Source organism: Crassostrea angulata, chromosome 7, assembly GCF_025612915.1.
Source record: "Crassostrea angulata isolate pt1a10 chromosome 7, ASM2561291v2, whole genome shotgun sequence".
NCBI lineage: Eukaryota > Metazoa > Mollusca > Bivalvia > Ostreida > Ostreidae > Magallana > Magallana angulata.
In genome coordinates, this window is record NC_069117.1 from 56,344,954 (window position 1) to 56,364,534 (window position 19,581).

General features: G+C 35.7%; 2 protein-coding genes and 1 long non-coding RNA gene across 7 annotated transcripts; 2 read left to right on the top strand and 1 right to left on the bottom strand.

Annotated features, from left to right (window-relative positions):
• Positions 1-169: 169 nt before the first annotated feature.
• On the bottom strand, positions 170-13,607 carry LOC128192506 (ribonuclease 3-like). 4 transcript variants are annotated; one of them, XM_052865244.1, is made up of 32 exons: positions 13,460-13,573; positions 12,995-13,198; positions 12,673-12,823; positions 12,129-12,367; positions 11,128-11,408; positions 10,681-10,881; positions 10,344-10,379; positions 9,871-10,051; positions 9,474-9,630; positions 9,150-9,304; positions 8,958-9,038; positions 8,763-8,849; positions 8,465-8,551; positions 8,302-8,373; positions 7,961-8,108; positions 6,748-6,917; positions 6,471-6,595; positions 6,222-6,350; positions 5,521-5,599; positions 4,929-5,036; positions 4,587-4,725; positions 4,295-4,415; positions 3,935-4,034; positions 3,661-3,763; positions 3,160-3,332; positions 2,925-3,028; positions 2,685-2,790; positions 2,370-2,511; positions 2,038-2,120; positions 1,774-1,880; positions 951-1,096; positions 170-770 (listed from the first exon to the last, which is right to left on the bottom strand). In XM_052865244.1, the coding sequence occupies exons 3-32, from the start codon at positions 12,806-12,808 to the stop codon at positions 514-516; spliced, it is 4,053 nt and encodes a 1,350-aa protein (XP_052721204.1). In that variant the 5' UTR covers positions 12,809-12,823; positions 12,995-13,198; positions 13,460-13,573; the 3' UTR covers positions 170-513. The 4 variants fall into 4 exon arrangements, with proteins under 4 accessions (XP_052721204.1, XP_052721203.1, XP_052721202.1 ...); XM_052865243.1 differs by lacking the exon at positions 12,995-13,198 and having other exon boundaries at positions 11,134-11,408; positions 13,460-13,607; XM_052865242.1 differs by lacking the exon at positions 12,995-13,198 and having other exon boundaries at positions 9,871-10,048; positions 13,460-13,607.
• On the top strand, positions 1,170-1,754 carry LOC128192512 (uncharacterized). Its single transcript, XR_008244552.1, has 3 exons — positions 1,170-1,208; positions 1,320-1,400; positions 1,509-1,754. It is a non-coding gene; the product is annotated as an uncharacterized LOC128192512 (long non-coding RNA).
• LOC128192509 (crystallin J1A-like) lies at positions 13,605-18,415 on the top strand. 2 transcript variants are annotated; one of them, XM_052865247.1, is made up of 9 exons: positions 13,605-13,693; positions 13,839-13,995; positions 14,687-14,863; positions 14,958-15,056; positions 15,999-16,094; positions 16,620-16,773; positions 17,100-17,296; positions 17,725-17,864; positions 18,128-18,415. In XM_052865247.1, exons 2-7 carry the CDS (start codon positions 13,932-13,934, stop codon positions 17,293-17,295), a joined length of 786 nt encoding a protein of 261 aa, XP_052721207.1. In that variant the 5' UTR covers positions 13,605-13,693; positions 13,839-13,931; the 3' UTR covers position 17,296; positions 17,725-17,864; positions 18,128-18,415. The 2 variants fall into 2 exon arrangements, with proteins under 2 accessions (XP_052721207.1, XP_052721206.1); XM_052865246.1 differs by having other exon boundaries at positions 13,612-13,727.
• Positions 18,416-19,581: the final 1,166 nt, after the last annotated feature.

Sequence of the window (19,581 nt, forward strand, 5' to 3'; positions counted from 1 at the left end):
ATAATGTTTAAAGTTTAACGGAATTTCAAAAGTACCATTAATTTAACAGAGGTGTCTATTAAAATAATAATCTAAACAAATGTGTACAAGAATTGTGCAAGTGTTGAATTCCAGTATAATTTTGCCTAAATCAGTCATTACGCTGCCAAATAATAATTGAACTCACATGTATAATTTTCCATTTATTTCAATTTACATATACATTAATATAGCACTTCTTAAAAATACAATTATTTTCTCTGATCCCATAATATCACATTATATATTTAGTCCTAGTTTCATTTACTCAAAGGTCAGATTGACATACTCTGTACTTCACACATGTATTAGTACTTCAATCATGCATTCTATTTGTCAAATATAGCACTAGTTTTTTCAATATAAAACTTTATTGCATCCTTACAAAACGCAAATCACAAAAAGAACACATAAAAAGCCTCTGTCTCTGCAATAAGACTGAAACTTATGCAAGCAAATCAAGCTGGGACAGTGGAATATCATCATTACAAGATTTCAGGTATTTGTTTTTTTCTTTCTCTCCTTGAAGGAGTCAATAAGGGAGGTCACTTTCTGGGGTAGGGCCTCGTTAGTGGAGGGCGTGGCTCCCTCGGACTTTCCCCGATCCTCCTGCTCCTTGCTCTCTTTACGCTCACTGCCTCCCCACTGATCCTTGCCAGAATCCTCATCACGCCCACCTTTCCTGCTGGATCGCTTTTTCTTGTGTTTTCTTTCCAGAAATCGTTTCTGATGGGCAAGAATGGGAAACAGTTCTACAAAGGAAAAGAAATGACAATATCAAATTACCTGTGCACGTTTACTTACATTTTTACCCTATTTATAGGGAGAAAATCTTACATTAGGTCAAATGACAAAAAAACTAATTTACATGGGAGAGCAACTATCTGATTAATATATTCCGATTATTAAAGTACAAAAGTTTTGTACATTACCTGATCTTTCCATCAGAGCATTAGTGGCAGCGGCCATTTCAGCTTGTTGAATGCTGTGACCTATTCCAGTGGCCAGTCTCTCATGTCTGAAGTATACAGCCACTGTGTACCGCCGAGTATTGGTTGGACCAATAGACTCTATACACCTGAAAGTAACACAGAACTTCTTTGTGTTCACATAGGCTTAAAAAATCCACAATAAGATTTAAACTTGCATGCCGTCTCCATGACGACCTGTGGTACAATGACCAAGGGGAGGTAAGAGTCATCCTACATACAAGTTTATGTACAGTTACAACTATTGTAAATGTGTATGTGTATTGTCTGTCATATTTTATGTTCATTAATGATTATATCATTTGAATATAGCTGAATGATGGGCCATTATGTAAGTGTAGTCTGAAGTCTCAAAAATCAGGAATTAGACACAGCAAGTATCCTGGCGAAAAGGTAAGTTTTTGTTTTATATTTTTTGTTTCCTTGCAATTTATAGATTTCTTTGTTTTAAATTATTTGGCTGTTTATATTTACTGTGTGTCTATTTGGATTCTTTTACAGGCAATTCCTCGCTGTGACCCCCACAGTTATAACAGTGATAAACTCTTCCATCACAAAATCACCATGTCCCCGCCCACTAACTTCCTGGTGAGTATATTGAGTATCTGAATTAATAACTTGTCTTTATTTTTCTCAAAAATTGTCAATGCCCAATATTTATTTTTGAAATGAAAGCAGAATAAAAACGCTTTTTGAAATGATTTCACATTAATTGAAATGATTTCATGTGTTAATCTTTGGACTGCATCACAGACACGGTACTGACTTGTAGACTGGGATGTCTGGCTCCCCTCCATCCAATTCCCTCAGGGTCAGGCAGCACTGCTGTAGCTGGGACTTGGGGTCATTCCAGTCTTGATTCAGGATGAAGTCCTACAAATAATGAAGATTATTAATGCTTGTTATCATACAAGTGTATGTACATGTATATCATTCTATGAGCACTTCTTGTACAGTTTTGTTATTGTACATATTCTTTGAACACTTGTAGAAATTGCATGTTGGAGAGGAGAAGATGGCTACTACTGACCTTTAACCTTGGGAAGAAGCAGACTTCACAGAACTTGTAGCACACCTCTACATCTTTGTCGACATACAGGGCACCGATAAAGGCTGCAATATAACAACCAACATCATGTCCATCAAAAAAATATGACTTTGCTTTTTAGAAAAGTAGTGTACAAGGTATTGATATAAGAAGACCTGATTGTCACAGAATGAAGGCTGACAATACAATATAACAATCACCCCATGACAATCAATCAATGAAATATTAGCTTGCTTTTAGAAAAGTGGTCTACCAGGTATTGATATACTTATAAAGATCTGATTAGCAAAAAATGGCACAAAGACTGAACCCACCCTCAAGTAAATCAGCCTTTTCTTTTGTCTTCTTGTCCTGTTTTTCTCCTTTAGAGTCAGAGAAGATGACGTAATCAGAGATGCCCAGGTCATCACAGACAATGGACTGAGTTCGGTTATTGACTAGAGAACTCCTCAATAACTGAAATATACCGCTAGACCAATAAATCACAACAGAGTATTGCTAAACCATTTACACTAAAATCACACACAGAAAGGTAAATGTTCATGTAAATGTACTATTCTATTAAAGACAAGAAACCTAATTCACAAAATCACCATTTGCAAAATCACAAAATAAAGTTGATTACTCACTGAAAGATGTCCTTCGTGATGGTCAGGGAAATGCTTAAACAGATAATCTGAGGCCACTAACTGTAGCACTGTATCTCCCAGAAACTCAAGTCTCTGGTTATGTCCCCTGAAAAGAAAGCAGACAGATTGAAATACATGGCAGAGAATATCTATAGACACTCTGAAAATATTGCTGATACATGTAATAAAATGAATATATCTGATAATATAAGGACATATTCTGACCACAGGTTTACTTACAGTGTTAGGTGATTGTATCCCACACTGCGCAGGGTAAAGGCCCGGGCTAGCAACCGAATATGGTCAAATTTTACTCCTATGGACTCCTCAAATTTCACTAATTTCTGTTTAAAAAACCAAAATTCATTTTTTTTGTTGAGCCAGAATCATAAGTGAATAATAGATTATGCATAATGTACATGTATTGAAATCAAATTCATAATTTCATGAAGGCCATATAATTTTGATCAAGGACCTGTAGGGTGGGGCTGGACTCAACCCAGTGGCGGTCGGACCCCGGCTCATCCTCCTGTAAGACGTGGAGGGGCAGGTCCCTCCAGATGTTAAGGTATTTATCCTCATCCTTAAACAAAGTCTCCGCAAACACCTTGTCTGCCAGGTCAATCCCTCCATCCAGATACAGGGCTCCTGAAACAGATATAAATGAAAGGCACCATTATATGTATCCTATAGCTATCCAAATTTATTTACTTTCAGGTTAGAACTTTTACTGGTAACTTGGGCTTACAAAGAGAATTTTTACTGGTCCATAGAGAATTTCAGAAACATAATGGACCAAAATATTGATAAGACTGAAAATAAATTAGGCCAGAGTGCAAACAGATTTCATAAACCCTAAATCCTTTATTGGAAATTTGTACATGTATCTGTGAGTGCAAACACGTTTCATAAACCCTAAATCCTTTATTGGAAATTTGTACATGTATCTGCTCTTGCATCTGATGAATGTCAGTACCTAGCAGTGCCTCAAAACAGTTGGCCATGGCATGCTTCAGGTCAGATTCGTGACAGAGGTCAGGGCCGTGGGCATAAAGCATGTAGTTCTCCAGGTGTAGCTTCTGTTACAATGGAGAGTCAAAGGTTACTGAAATCGTGTACACATCAGGAGCATTTCATATAAAGAAAGATATCTTATAGATCTGACAATAAAAAAATCATGTGTACAAGACACTTTACAAGCATTTCAAATAGAATAGATATTTTACAGTCGGGAATGACTTCGTGCTCACCTTTGCGAGTACGGCCAGCTGCTGATTCTGTACGAGCGCCGCTCGGTACGTGGTGAGTCCACCCTCCTCCAGGTAAGGAAACATGTAGAATAGGTGAACGCTGTCAAACAGGACAAAACAGACAAATCAAACAAACAGTATAAACACTGCATACACACTGAATCAAGGCTCTTCATTTTAGAAATCTTTATTGCAACTCAATTCAGACAGTTTTAATGCATATTATTTTTGTTACAAATTTTCATCATTGAAATGTTGATCATCTCAAAGAGACAAGGACATTGAGACTCAATGTAGTTCATAAGAGCTAATATTCAAAATGATACACAAGGTACCTATTTAAATGTTATAAGGCCTGACCTTGTGATGAACTCGACCACAGCGTCCCCGAGATATTCCAGTCTCTCGTTGTGAGGAATCTCTGATGAACACTCGTCCTGCTTCCCAAGGCGGGACATGATGTTAATTAGAATGTTGATCCCTGTCAAATAGATTTCACAGACTCAATATGAATTAAGTTAACACAAACCCACTACCAGAGACTCAATATGAAGTAAATTTATCCAAACTAAGATCATCTACTATAAAATGATTGGCTAATTGTTAAACTAAGGTAATTTTGTTGTACTTCTACAATAAATTGTTATCGTACCTTTCTTTCTTGTATGAACATAGTGGATTTTCCGATCTCCATACTCAAGCTGACGAACCCCGCAGTTTGACAGGGAATTTCTAGCATGATCTGGATTAGTTCCATAATTAACTTTATATGAAGTATGAGTCAGGGCCAGCTATAAATATCAAGATACAGTTTTTATGTTCTTTACATTGTATGCCTTATCAAATTTTAATAATACTGTACCAACAATTTTTAAGATTAAAATGTATATACTTTTTTCGACAGCACAAAGATACTTTATGTTCAGTTTGCATATGGTAAGTACCATTGTATAATACTAGGTGCTGACATTTGTATATATTTATCTCCCTTTACCTGCAAGAGTTGTGGGTCTTTGAATTGGTAGTTGATTTCTTTCTGCAGCTGTCTTATACAGAGATGAAATCTCAGGTGTCCCAGTAGAACAGGCATCAGCATAGCATGCTGGAAAATGCATAGATGAAATATCCATAACAGATTAAAATAATAACAATGGTCATTGCCTCAATGAGTTAACAGTATTGGTAATTTAAATTACAGTTAATAGTAACCTTCAGCTACAGACAGATACCAAAATGTATAGATTTACAGTTACATGTTACTTTACCTGTATGAGGTAACAGTTACATGCTTATCAACCTGTATGAGTTTACAAACTTACAATTATATGTTATTGTTATATTCAAGTTAACTGACACACGTTAACTGAACTATACAAGTTATAATACAGTTAAATAAGTTTACAAACACACTAACCTTAATGTTTTAACACAATGAATGATTTCTGATCTACATGTATGTATGTTTACTTTTACATTTAATAATCTGACCTGTGTGAGTTTACAGTGACATGGTTTTCTTTCCTAAATGAATGATAATAGTTTCATGTTAATTACCTGTATGAGTTTACAGTTACATGTAAACTTACCTGAGTGATGTCAGATCTAATCCCTGTTCTCAGGAATCCTTCACTACTGATCTCCACAGTGACTTCCCTTTTCATAGAACTACAAAACAAGAACATTTGTTTCAATAACAAATGTAAACATATTTAACAAATTAACATGTTGGCACGCTCTGTCAAATAAAGAACAATACCTTCTGTGTACAGTTCAACTCGGTTATAGCGAAGTCCTAGGGACCACTGGATTTACTACATTATATCCGTAATTTGTTATATCCATATGACAAATTCGTAATCATAACTATAACAAATTCACTATATACATGTTTTCTTTCACCAGACAATAATGTTTGCTAATTGAGGCTCACAATAAAAATACATTCCTATGATACCTTAAATTATTGGATTGTGAATTTAAAAAATTATATGAAAATATATTCATTCGATCTTTTATGTTGAATGGTAGTGCACACTTTTTAAACTGTTAAGAAATTCATTATAAAAGTGTTAAATTTCATTACTTATTATTTATCTCTACGGGACTCAAAATCAGTTTGCTATATCCGTAAATTCGTTATATCCCAATTCATTATAACGGTAAAAATTTGCAAAGGTTTGTTAAGAATTTTACTGGGGACTCAAAAAAAGCTATATCCAAGAATTCGCTATATCCGTGTGCGCACTAAATGAGTTTTACTGTACAGTGTTTTGGGGTGTGGAGTTACCTTTTCATTCTGAGATCCTGTAGGTACTTCTCCTTTGCCTCTAGTTTCTGTTTGTCTGTGAAGGTGACCTTGGGTTTACTGTTCAGCAGGTGCTTGAACTTGACATATTGTTTCCAGGTTCTCTGATAACTAAAAAGATTGTGATGAAGTCATTAAGTAACATAAATCCTATGTACAGGTGCACAATATATGACAATGAATAAGTTACATACATGCACTGCCCATGGGCAGAGCTATTAGCATACATACTTGGGATCCCCAGCATAGCTGAGCTGAGCAGGTCTGATTCCGAAGTGAATAATGAGTGGGAATTGTATTAAGTGATTTTCATCCTGGTTTCTGTCTAACTGGTCAATTCTAATACTGGAAGGTTTCTACAATATTTAAATATATTCCAAAATAAGTAAGTCAAGTACATTAAGCAAAATTCTGAAATCTAATATTTTTAAGATAAATGTGCATAAATATACATAGAAAGAGCTGTATTATGATAGGGAGTGAGATTTATCTGTGTTGTATTTCCCACCTTTCCAGGGAAAGTGACCACACTCCCTCGCACTTCATCCACAAAGCCCTGCCACTCGTGGACGTCGTACTTCAGGATCTGGGCGAGTTCCGTCTCCTCCAGCAGAGGCTTGGAGCTCTTCAGTAGGTACGTCAGCACGTCGTTCATAGACAGGATCTCCTTACCATTCTCTGATAGATATCAAGACAAACATCATTCCAATACTGGTGATGCTAGGATAAATCAAACTTAAAAGAACCATGAGAAAAAGCCTAATTAAGACACTAAGAGTTCAGGAATTGGAAAGATGAAAAACAGAAATTTCTTGTTCATTATGATATACAATGTACTGTGGTTTCATTAATATTCAAGGGTATCAATTTTGGTGGATAAAGTGAAAATCATGGTTTCAAGGATACGTAAATTCGTGGCCAATGATCCTTTCAATACAAATAAATAGTAGAAATTGCACTTCGATGAACATTTAAATTCATGGATAAATCTAACAATGAAATCCACAAAAATTGGTATTCAACGAATATTGATGAAACCACAGTATTTACATCTACCAAATATTATTCTATCTATTTCTTACAAAAACTTATAGTTAATTCATAGCTCTATAGAAACAGCCAGACTGAAATCTACACGCCCCGTTTATTGATTGGTCGAAATCTACAGCGGCCAAAACTGAGAAGATATTGACAGGTCTGAAATTGACACTCCCTTTTTATCTAATGGTCTAAACTTACAGCGACCTACGAAACATCACGGACTGCACGAAATAATCATGATGTCAGACAAGGGACGATTGGGCTGTTTCTTTTAACTAACGTACTTATGTACATTAACAGTTATTTAGTGAATTTTACTAACTTTTCAAAATCAATTTATTAATTAGATAAAAGAAAGATGTTAATATAAACAACAAAATGCTTTCTTTGATGATTCATGCGGGTTGTGAAGGTAGCGATCATTGCAGAAAAAATTTACATAACCTGCTAACATATGTTAACCGCTTTTGTATTTTTTCTGCAATGTCGCTACCTTCATATCCCGAATGAATCACCAAAGAAAGCATTTTATTGTTTAAATAAAAATCACATTTGTCAGATGTGAATATGAATATTTATACTGTCCTTGCATTGCAGAGACACATTTTTTTGTTGGACTTTTTAAGTCATAAGATATTCATTTCCTGACAGTAAGGCAGTAATTCACCCTTTTTTCTCACCTGGCAAAAGCCTTGCAAACCGCGGCATCAGATGGAATCGGTTACAGTGTTCATTTGTCCCCGGACCTTTCCAGTCCAGGTCAACCAGCTCCAAAATTTCATCAAATAAAAACTGCTGAAACAGGTCCAGACTCTTCACAGTGAAATTCTGTTAAAGATACATACTTTTAAAAGAACATAGATTTGTGATTTATCTGACTTACAAATGGCTAACAAAACCTTTCAATAGAACACAATGTTTTATTTCAACACACCAAACCAAACTGTTATGAACTGGTGTGCAACTTTAAATTTGTAGTTAACCCTTACTGCTCTATATACGAATGTAATTGTGCACTTACATCTGGAATGGGTTCTTCGATGAAATGAATTGTGTAGTCTATGTTAAATCGTATCACCCTGCATGTAGGTATCTGTAACAAGAGACACACAAAACAGTTAGGTTAATTTTTTTAAACATCCCAGATTTACAGAAGTGTCTGGACAGAATCAAGCTGTGCTTACATTCTCCAGCTTCTCATGAGACAGCAAAGAAAATCCCTCAAAGATGTACTCATGGTTGTCATGCTCAATGATGGTGGGGGCCTTTGTCTGCGATAAAAAATTATAACATTCGAGTGAGCAAGTCTACATGATTGCGTTTATTATCTAAAAATCCTCATTACTACATTGTATCTATCAATTAAGGGTACACTGCTGAAAAACTTGCTGGGATAATTTAATGAACATTGTTAGGTCCTCTTTCATTTTTATGTTAAATGTAGAAAAAAATACATGTAATTCAGACGCTAATTATACTCACCAGGAAGTTAGTGGGCGGGGACATGGTGATTTTGTAGTGAAAGAGTTTATCACTGTTGTTACTGTGGGGGTCACAGCGGGGAATTGCCTGTAAAAGAATCCAAACAGACACACAGTAAATATAAACAGCCAAATAATTTAAAACAAAGAAATCTATAAATTGCAAGGAAACAAAAAATATAAAACAAAAACTTACCTTTTCGCCAGGATACTTGCTGTGTCTAATTCCTGATTTTTGAGACTTCAGACTACACTTACATAATGGCCCATCATTCAGCTATATTCAAATGATATAATCATTAATGAACATAAAATATGACAGACAATACACATATACATTTACAATAGTTGTAACTGTACATAAACTTGTATGTAGGATGACTCTTACCTCCCCTTGGTCATTGTACCACAGGTCGTCATGGAGACGGTAGGGGTGCTTCTTGCGTTTGTTGAGGGCGTCCAGCCACTCCTCCTCTTTGCTATCCTCCTCCCCTTCCTCCTCAGAGTCCTCTTCAGAGCTGCTGGAACTACTGCTCTCAGAACCTGCAACACAGCAGCATGAACACTTAATAAAACTAGACGAAAAATGATATTTTGAGGTCTAATGAATAAAGAGTGCTTCAAAAGCGGTATTTAAGGTCATCAAAATGCTTCGTTGAGAGGTTGAGGATAATAACCTTAACCGCTCTATAACTTGTGGGCCTTGTTTTACCTGAGTGGTGGTGATGGTGGTGGCTTTCCATCACTGGGTACTTGGGGATTTCCACGGGAGGTTTGGACTCTCTGACCCGTGCCGACCTCTGAACAAGGTCCGTCTCAAACTTCTCCACCAAGTCCTGCATTCTCTTTGTAGCATTGAAGCAGCCAGTCTGAAAAACATATATAGAGTCTAGAATTCAAACATATTTATAAATGTTGGTAACAAAGAAAGACAAAGGGTTACTGGTGAGAGGTAAAGGATAAAATACCGGTAGGTTAAACTGGCCTATTCATCAATGAGAGATTCCTATGGTGTAGTGGTTACTGGTGAGAGATGAGAGATTAACATGTACAGTATTATACATGCCTCTAAGCCTCTCAATCTTAGAGAGATTCCTAGCATAAAGTACCTCATTGTTTCTCCTGAAGTAAAGGTCAGCCGGGGAGCACCTGAGCCAGGCGGGAATGATCTCCTCGGGCAGTTCTATCTCGTCCTGACCATTCAGCACGTCATACGATGAGCGGCTGTCCGACTGCCGTGCCCGGTCTCTCCGGACGGGACTTCTAGATCTCCGTGGACTAGATCTCCTGCTTGGAAAAAAAATATGACTCATACATACACAGAATAGACACATTCACTTATTAACCTTACAGACTTTTAAAATCATACATGAAATGAATCCCTGCTATCATGTACTGGTACAATATGCATTCAAATGTTTCCATACATTAAAGCACTAAATGATTTAAAAAAAATATTGATGAACTCAAATGCTTCAAAATGTTCCATGCAGGTTTTTCAGATATACTTCATAATAAACATTTACTGGATCATTGTCACTTTAGCAATAGCTTCAATTTTACCAATGATAAAAATCAGTACCTTTCTTTGGCATTTCTAGATGATGGTCTTGGGGGACTGCAAAAAGAATAAGATAAATCTGTTAAAAAGCAATAATCCTTTCATTACAATTAAACACATGCATGTATATGAAAGCATCATCTCAAAAAGAGTAAATACATGTATGAAGTTTTCCCCCCATAAAATATGAAACTGAAAACAACATGTCAGAATGAGTATTGATGACCACCAAACTCTCAACCCTTATAGATCAAAGATCTATACTCCAAATTTCTGCATTTTTATTCAGTCATTTTACAATTTAACTGGTTTAAAGACACCTTGGGATGACCTTGACCTGTGGAAGTCCTTAACTGACCTTGGCCTGCGTCTGTCTGGTCGGTATTGCCGGCTATCTCTGGAGTCTGTGCTCCTGTCTCTGGAGTCTGTGCTTCTGTCCCGGTCCATCCGACCTCTGTCACGACCTCCACGCTCAGACTTCCTGTCATATGACCTCCCATCTCTTCTGTCCCCAGAACTCTTAGAGTCACTTCTTCTTTCTCTTGTCCTGCTGTCATCTCTGTCAAAAAATTTACATGAAAATAGAGTACATGTAAATCATTTGTATGAAAATCAATGTTTGGGAAAACAAAGAAGTACATGGCATATCCAATGAGGGTCACAGTTACACAAGTTTTGATTTTGTCGGCTAAATCTGGCATGGGTTGTAGAGGAGCAGAGTGGATTGTAAACCCTTGGCTAGCAAAGATGAACCTTACCCCTTATATTTATTTTGCATAAGTTACTCAGTATAGTGATACATCACCCTGACCTGTCGCCACGGTTCGATCTCCCAGGATTCCTTCTGTCTCTTCTGTCCTCTCGACCTGAGCGATCTCTGTCCCTCCTACTGCGATCCTCCTTCCTGTTGCCCTGGCTGACCACAGGAGAGGGGAGGCCTGCCTGGTTCTGACCCATAGAAGACATCCCCTGCTGAAACAGCCCCGCCTGGAGACCCATCATGTTTTGGGCTACACCTGACATGAGACCAGGGGCTCGCATGCCTGGTGCATCCAGTATACCTAGTCCTGACCCTGGAGGTGGTAGCTGAAGAAGAAGATTTAGTCAACTGTAGAAAAAAACACAATCTATTGAAAGTTAAATTTTTAAACTCAAAAGAAAAGCAACAGGTGGGTCCTCAGTACTGTACTGAAAATTCACATCTGTATAATACGTGGAATTCTTTATTTAGAACAGCAATTGACAGACATCTAAACAGCAATCGAGCAATCTATAATTTTACATTGCTTATGTCCACCCATTATCTCAAGCCATGGATAAGAGTCAGCATAGCTCCCTCCTACCCAATAAAGTATTGTCATCTGTTACGTAATATTCTAATCGGTTTTGATTTTACACAAAGCGAGCTGTTACCTCATCAGCAGTAAAAAACATGTTTTACATACTGCAATTGGATAATAAAAGGTCACATCAAAGGTCAATCTCAGACAATGCTTTACTCGCATTGGTCAATACTTTAATGAACTACAAGATATTATTGTTTCATGCAACAACAGCCGATGGGGGAGAATCATACATATTGACTGTGGTTTGTGACAATGTCTATCAAATACACTGATACTGTAACATTCGACACTGAAAAATAGGATTTACGGTGGTATATTTGTAATTGCTTCATTATTTAATGCAAGATTTTTCAATTTTTAATTGTTTGGTCATTTGTCATTATAATCTGGCTATTTTTAAATAAATTATATTAACTTTTATTATATAAATTTTTAAACTTCGGATGAAAATTCTTTAAACCTGTAAATTCAATCCAGGAATTATTGGTGACATCCCTCTTTGAAGCAACTGATTGGCTCCTGCCATTATACTGCCTGGACCTTGTAGCATTTGATTGGCCCCTGTCATATTGACTCCAGCAGCTGACATCATTTGATTGGCTCCTTGCTGCATCATCTGAAGGTTTGCCATAGCTTGGTTGGCCATTCCTTGTCGCAGTCCCTGCAGACCTTGTGCTCTAGGATTCCACATTGCAGACCCTGAAACAAAGATAAGAAATATGATATAACTGTGAAAGCTTGTCGTATTTTATGCATTATATTTATGGTTGCATGGACCAACAGTCTGTATAGACTTCATGATAATGTAATAAAATGGGGGTTACATGAAACTTGCTGTTTCAGTGTAGTAGCAAACAGACTGTCAGTTATGTATACCGTATCAATTTCTGAAATTGTGTCCATGTAAAAATAATCCATGCTATTTTACATTTGACTGCACATGATTTTTTGATATTGCACAAACACAATAGCCCCCCCCTCCCCCTTTAAAGTAATTTGTAAACCTGCTGCATTGAAGAGTTGCATGTTGGGTGCTACAGGCATCTGGAGACCCATCATCTGCTGCAAGTTGTTGGGAGACCTTCCCTGCAGTAACATGTTGTTCTGTGGTAGCATTCCTTGGTTTGGATGTGGAGACATGTTGTTCCCTGACCCCTGTAATGTAAAGAAATTTAATTCAAGATGTTTCATGTTTTTAAATTCTTAACATCAGTTATTTGCAAATTAACTTTTATTATATTTCATTATTGTCAAGAAGGAGAAATCAACTGAAAAAAACCCTGAACTTTATTTATTTTACAACGATTGATAAACAAGTTCTACAACTTATATTAATATCTCTCGTTGGCACGGATGTTAGTGCGAGGGGGTCACTGGTGTGGGAAGAAGCCGGAGTACCCGGAGAGAACCCACGTGTCCAAGCGGGCGACCACCATACCCTATCACATACAACCACTATCGATCACGGGGATCAAACTCGGGTCGCAGTGGTGAGAAGCGAGTGCAATGTCCACTACGCAACTTGGACACCTAGAAATCAACTCATTTGAAGACATTTTGAAAAATAATGTAAAAGGTGAGAAAATGCAGGAATAAAAACAAAAGATTCAAACAAAACTAGACCCCCACCTTCTGATAGTCTTTTTTTGTCAAAAAAAAAACAAACACCATTATAAACATATTCTCTGCCTCTAAAATGCTGCTGTTAAATTGCAATAGCTCTATAGGTACAATTCATTTCTTCCGCAAATGATAAAGCTAGAATATTGACTTCAAGTTAATCCACCTTACCCTTCCATCATTCCTCATTTCTTGGTTTCCAAAGAAATTCATTGCAAAGGGAAATATTGCTTTTCAATGGCACATAACTCAACAATTTTTCTTCTCCTCATTTTCCATTTTCTCAAATATCCCGATGACGAGCCCGATGAAATTAATTTGATCGGGATCGGTATTTTTAGTCGGGGACTACCAGACGAGTATTTGCTTATCTGCTAAAGATGCTCATATGCTTTTAATGGCCTGGTTCGTCCTGTAATTTACTCATAGATTTACATAGGTAGTTTACATGAGAATTTTGCAGCTTTGACACAATGAACCCGTAACATATTCACCTACGAATCTAATCATATACGATCAAATTCATAGCTTTCAATTTCATATGATCTAGATCTTTACACACACCGGGTCAATCATTAGGACATTATCAAACACCCTCAGGGGTCAGGGCTTCTTCCAAATCCTGGTTTCTCGTTGGTATAAGATGTCAACTTTGGAAGAGAGAAGAATTGGAGCTGTAGTAGGGGCGGTAGTGGCAGATGCTGCAGGTAAATATTTGTTTTTAACTATATCTAAAACAGGCCAAAGATTTATCATTTCATGGAATCCGAATTCAATGCACTACACAGTCATGTCTATATAATTGCGTACATTTACGATGGTTGCCTGATAGAACCTTACAAAATTTCAAAGCTTGCATACTTTGTATATATGTGAATTTAATGTTGCCATGCATTCACCATGTTCACAAGGTGCATCAGATTGTTTTACCTAAATTCATAATGTATGAATGTTATGATCATTGTGTATAATTATAAACCTAATTTTAATGTGCAAATTAAATAAATGTATTGTATGAAAGTAATAGTTTTTTTTTAAGAACTCTGTACGTCATGATGATAGAAACATATGTACCGGTACTAATACTGTAAGTCCATATGCAACGATAAAAAATTGAAGATAAATTGCATGGAGTTGGAGGCTTTTGAGTTTTCTGCTATCAAAAAGTAGCAATAGAAATAAAATACTGATCAGCACAATTAATAACTTTTCACACAAATGTAACTTTATCAAGGAAATTAGATCATTTCCCTCCTTCGGACATATTGTTTATGAATTTGTAAGAAACCCTCTTCCTCCACAGGGGCCACTCGTGTTAAAACAGGCTTGGCCCCTGTGTCTTTCTCTTTAGATTTTCATTTAACCATTATCTTGAGCAGCTTTTTTTTCCTATCCTAGCTCAGCCTATTCACTGGAATTATAAGACAGCAGATTTGGATGACTTTTTGAAAGACAAAGAGGAAGTTGCTTTCTTGGATCCCTCTAGGAACCCCTTTTATTGTATCCAGACGGGTAAACATAGCTGTTATGGAGACCAGTCCAGAACCATTCTGAAGTCCCTGGTGGAATTTGAGGGTAATTACTATTTAAATATGATAGGCCTGGAATAAGATTTATTAGAATATTGGACTGATTTAAATGTTAGTATAATTTTTCATGCTTGTTTCAGGTGTCAATGTTGGTCAACTAAAAGAATCGATATCTGTTGCTTTTGGTCCATACTCAGAGTATGAAAATGAAGTCAATGCTACTTATAAGGATAAGTCAGGTGAGTGAAGGCTGTGTTCAGTAAGCAAAGAATTGTATTTCTAAAACTCTTAAAAAGTCATTTGATGAAGGAAGAGAAAGTTGACCTTTTGGAGGATCAGTATTCTGACTGTCTGCCTGCTAGCAAGGAAAATCTTCCCCCTTTTGAAGAAGATATTGACAGTATTTTTTTTTATAAAATGCAGTCTATGGAATACGGAGAAACCCATTTCATCTAGTACATCAAGAGATTTGTTTGCTTGGGTCAGTACTTCCCCTTGTAAATGTTCTCACTAGATATCCATGCATATATATTGCGAATATGACTGTGTCTGGCAGTACATTGTACTTGAAAATCCTTTAAAGCAATATGAGCTGCAATTTTCATGTTGAAATTTTTTTTACGAAAATGTTATTTTCTACTAAAATGACAAAAATGTCATGGTTTTTAAATCTCTTTTAGCCATATTTTTTTGTGAAAAGGCCGTTAAAAAGCCTTAATTGGAGCATAATTGAATTATTGTCGTCCTGTACAAAAATTGATTTGCTATATATTCCTTAGAAGAGAAATCTTTCCTTTGACAAAAATTAATCATTTTTTCAAATCTTATTTATCATAAAATTTAAGTTATATGCATGCAGACTTATCATACTAGCAGCTTTTTGCAACAAAATAAAATTCTAAAAAATACAGCTCATATTGCTTTAAAGAATTGGTAACAACATAGAGTATTAATGGACATACCAAGGCTTGCTGTTACCAGTATCATTGATGACTATCAAAAATGTTCTATTGTGTATGTCAACTATTGTCCCACCATTTTTAACCACTTCAAGATAACATATAATTCAGAATCTAGCTGTCCTCACTCTGTAAAGATGTTTTAGAAGTCATTTAGGCTGTTAGCAACAAGGATTTTAATGTGATTATGTCTAACTGGAAACAATTTCTCATTTTACACAGATGTGGTGAAGAAAGTGTATCCTATCAAAAGTTCTTGGAGGCATAATAGTATTAAGTCCTTTCTGCAGAAATACAAAGATGGAGATCAAATAACAGGTATTTTGGTCATTAAATGTGTTATATAAACTCTGTTTGTAACTTGCTATTTAGGTGACAAAGAGAATATGTATAGACTTCTTTCCTGTATAACAATTCCTTTCAGTAATATTATCCATTACATTTTATTACAATAATTTGTTGTTAAGGAGCATCTAAATTTCTGTACTTATTTTAAAATAACAAATTACCGGTAATTCTTTAGATAACATTTTAAAATTATTTTATTAAGAATTATGTACAACTCCTTTTGCAGGTTTTCATTATGTCATTGCGAATTTTCATTTAAGAAAACAGATCCAAGTCCACTTATTATCATGACATGCCCTGTATGTTCGATGATTTTAGGGATTGAGAACAACAATTCATTCTCTAAATAGCTCTGTAAAAGAGAATTTTATAAAAAAAATTGTCGTACAATTTTTTTTAAAAAGTGTTCATTATGCCATTTTGAAGTTTCAGTAAAAAACCCAGATCTGATTCCACTTATTTTCATGGCATGCCCTTCATGTTTGATGATTTCAGGGATTGAGGACAACCAAATGGACTGTGTGGTGAATGTGGTTTGTGTGGTGGCCCTCTACGCGGGGCGGCCCGAGATGCTGGACAGGGTGGAGGAAGTGATCACGGTAACCCAGAACTCTGACATCAACCTGGCTGTGGCCTTCACGGCAGCGAGGTGGGGCTGTCATTCCTGTGTAGTCCACTACTAAGATATAATTCAGTACATTAGCTACCGTACATTGCTTCGTAATGAAATAATGATCATGACGATATGAAATGTTTATCTTTAATAATATGGTTGTGAAAATTCAAGAAAATCGCTCATTGCAAGATGAGCACAGAACATTTATGAATTGCATTCGTATTTTATCGATAAAAGTCATTTGTTTATGGAATTCACAAAAAGCTCTTAAACTTTATCTTTTCTAATAGAAATGAATCCATATTACCATAATTTGTGAAAGATGTATTTGTTCAGCTGTAGTTTGTACATGTTTTCAGACTTCTGGAATACTTTATCCTCCATGGTAAAACTCCTGGGGTGGAGGCATTGAATGCTGTACTGAAAGAGATGGTTAATCCCCAAAGATCCCACCCCCAGGATCTGGACAGAGCCATGGTCGGCCATATGAAAAAGGTCATTGATGAAATAGAGACTGACCATATAACAGCAGCTCGGAAATTCAACATCACCTGAGGTAGGCCCTCGCACATAAGGAGTTTGTTTAAATGTTATTAGGTGACAGGTGTAAAACCCTAAATTCTTGATAGTGGCTCACTTGTGACATGAAATCAAGCATTTCTTTGTACATCAATGCCAAAACAGATATTTTAGAATTATTAGAAATAAAAGTACTTTGATTTGATTAAAGCATTAATGCAGAGAATGATCTTGATCAGCAGAGTTCCAATGGATTTTATGCAAAATACAATGAACATGTCAACTGTTTTACGAAAAAAGTGATTGAAGTTTCAAATATTTCTTGCACCTTTGTAATAATTGATTATCCACTGTTCTTCAACATTGATGTATCCTTTAATAAACATATGCATGTATCATAGAATGTTTTTTAAAAATTGGACAATAGTAATAAACTAATAATCCATTTCTCTTCCTGTTTTTTAGTCTTACCCGGGGCCTTTCAGTCCGCTGTGCATGGTGTGATTACACACGCCGAGTACGCGACTGGGGTCAGACACACGATCCGAGCTGGGGGATGTAACTGCTCCCGGGCAGGATTCATTGGAGCATGTCTTGGAGCTCAGGTAGGACATGATACAACATGTTTAAGAGCAATCAGGAACCACAACTCCCAGCACAGAAAATTAAGAAACACCAAAAAAAATAAATAATTGTGATTTCAGCTCCATAATTTTCAGTATTTTTTTTTTTCATTTTACTCATCTCATGAGAAATATTTCTTGAAACAAAATATCTCTTGAAAGAAAGATTTTCCAAAAATCTTTACTCCATTTTATCAAATTGTTTTGTTACAATCTACATTGTACCAATGTTTTTTTTTTTTAAGAATGGCATAAGTGGTATACCAGAAGAATGGAAAAAGAAAACTTTATCATATGAAGAAGTTTTTGAGCTGGCAAAGAAAATGGTGGGAATTTGTGCAAAGTAAACTCGTGTGACTTGTAATGCACAACAGACAATCGAAAAAGACATGACAAAACTTTTTATTAAAACTAATATTGCATGTATGTACCTTCTGTTCCTGGCTCTTTATATCTTTTAGTAATATAACTCCAATAAGTCTGTTTCTTCCTTTTAAGGTGGTATGGGACACCTCCATATTGTGACATACTTTCGAAATAAAATCGAGTATAATTATATATTTTTTCCCTAATATTGTTACCTAACAGGGTAGTACAATGGGTTAGGGTGTACATCACCTATGAATCTGTAAGTTAAGAGTTACAATTATTAATCACTCTGGGGCTTTTATAATTTTTACCTTTCCAAAAAATTTTTAAAACATTTTTTTGTCAAATTTATATTGTTAATTTTGAAAATTCTGGACTGGATATTTATTTATAACATATTTTTATCCACATTAAATTAATATCAACAAGTGTCCCATTACTACCTTAAATAGAATGCAAACATGATAAAGAGCATAAGGGACAAGTGCTCTTCTGTACATTTTTACCACATACCGGTACTCAGTGTACCGTTATATGGCAAGTGTACATGAATTGAAACATGCCAGCATTGCAGTTGCTAATCTAAGTATTAATAGTTTGTTTATTTCTTATTAATTTTGTAATGTGTTTTAATTACAATCTTTTGTTCATTGACAATAAATGTCTCAGTAGTTTGTTTACCTGGCACTGTTGAGGAATTATAATGAAAACTTCCACATTAGTTACAACAGAGAATGAAAATCTCTTCTTAAATCCTGATCCAGGCTGATGAGATTTGATGTTGAATGCTGTTTTTTGGGGTGGAAATTTTATATTATAACCTTAATGGTGAGGATAATTCAGGCTTTGATTCAAACTTTATTTACAAAGATTGATTTTGATATACTTTAACATATTTTGATTTAGAATGTATATGAACATGCATGTATTTGTAGAGTATTTCATATTGTTTTATAAGCACCTGACGTTCTATACTTGTTACAAAATTGTTTTGATATGATCTATCTACAGTATGATTTACATGTATAAATCTTTTTGTAACAAAGTATGTTTTACTTCTTTCTTATCACTAAAGCATTGTTCAGTATGAGAATATTTGAAGTGAGCAGGAGAAGAACATCCTGGATTTATGGTAGAAACTAATCTTTATAACCTGAACTTTTGAATCTGATGGCATTTTGTAATCAGATAAGTTTTCCTTCCATAGGCCTATCAAATGTTTCTTTGCTTAGAGTGTGTAACAAGTTGAGGAATTGAATTTCCCATTCACTCCGTAAACCTAAATCTACCATTTAAACCTACATGTTTAAAGCCTTCTGTACTGCTATAT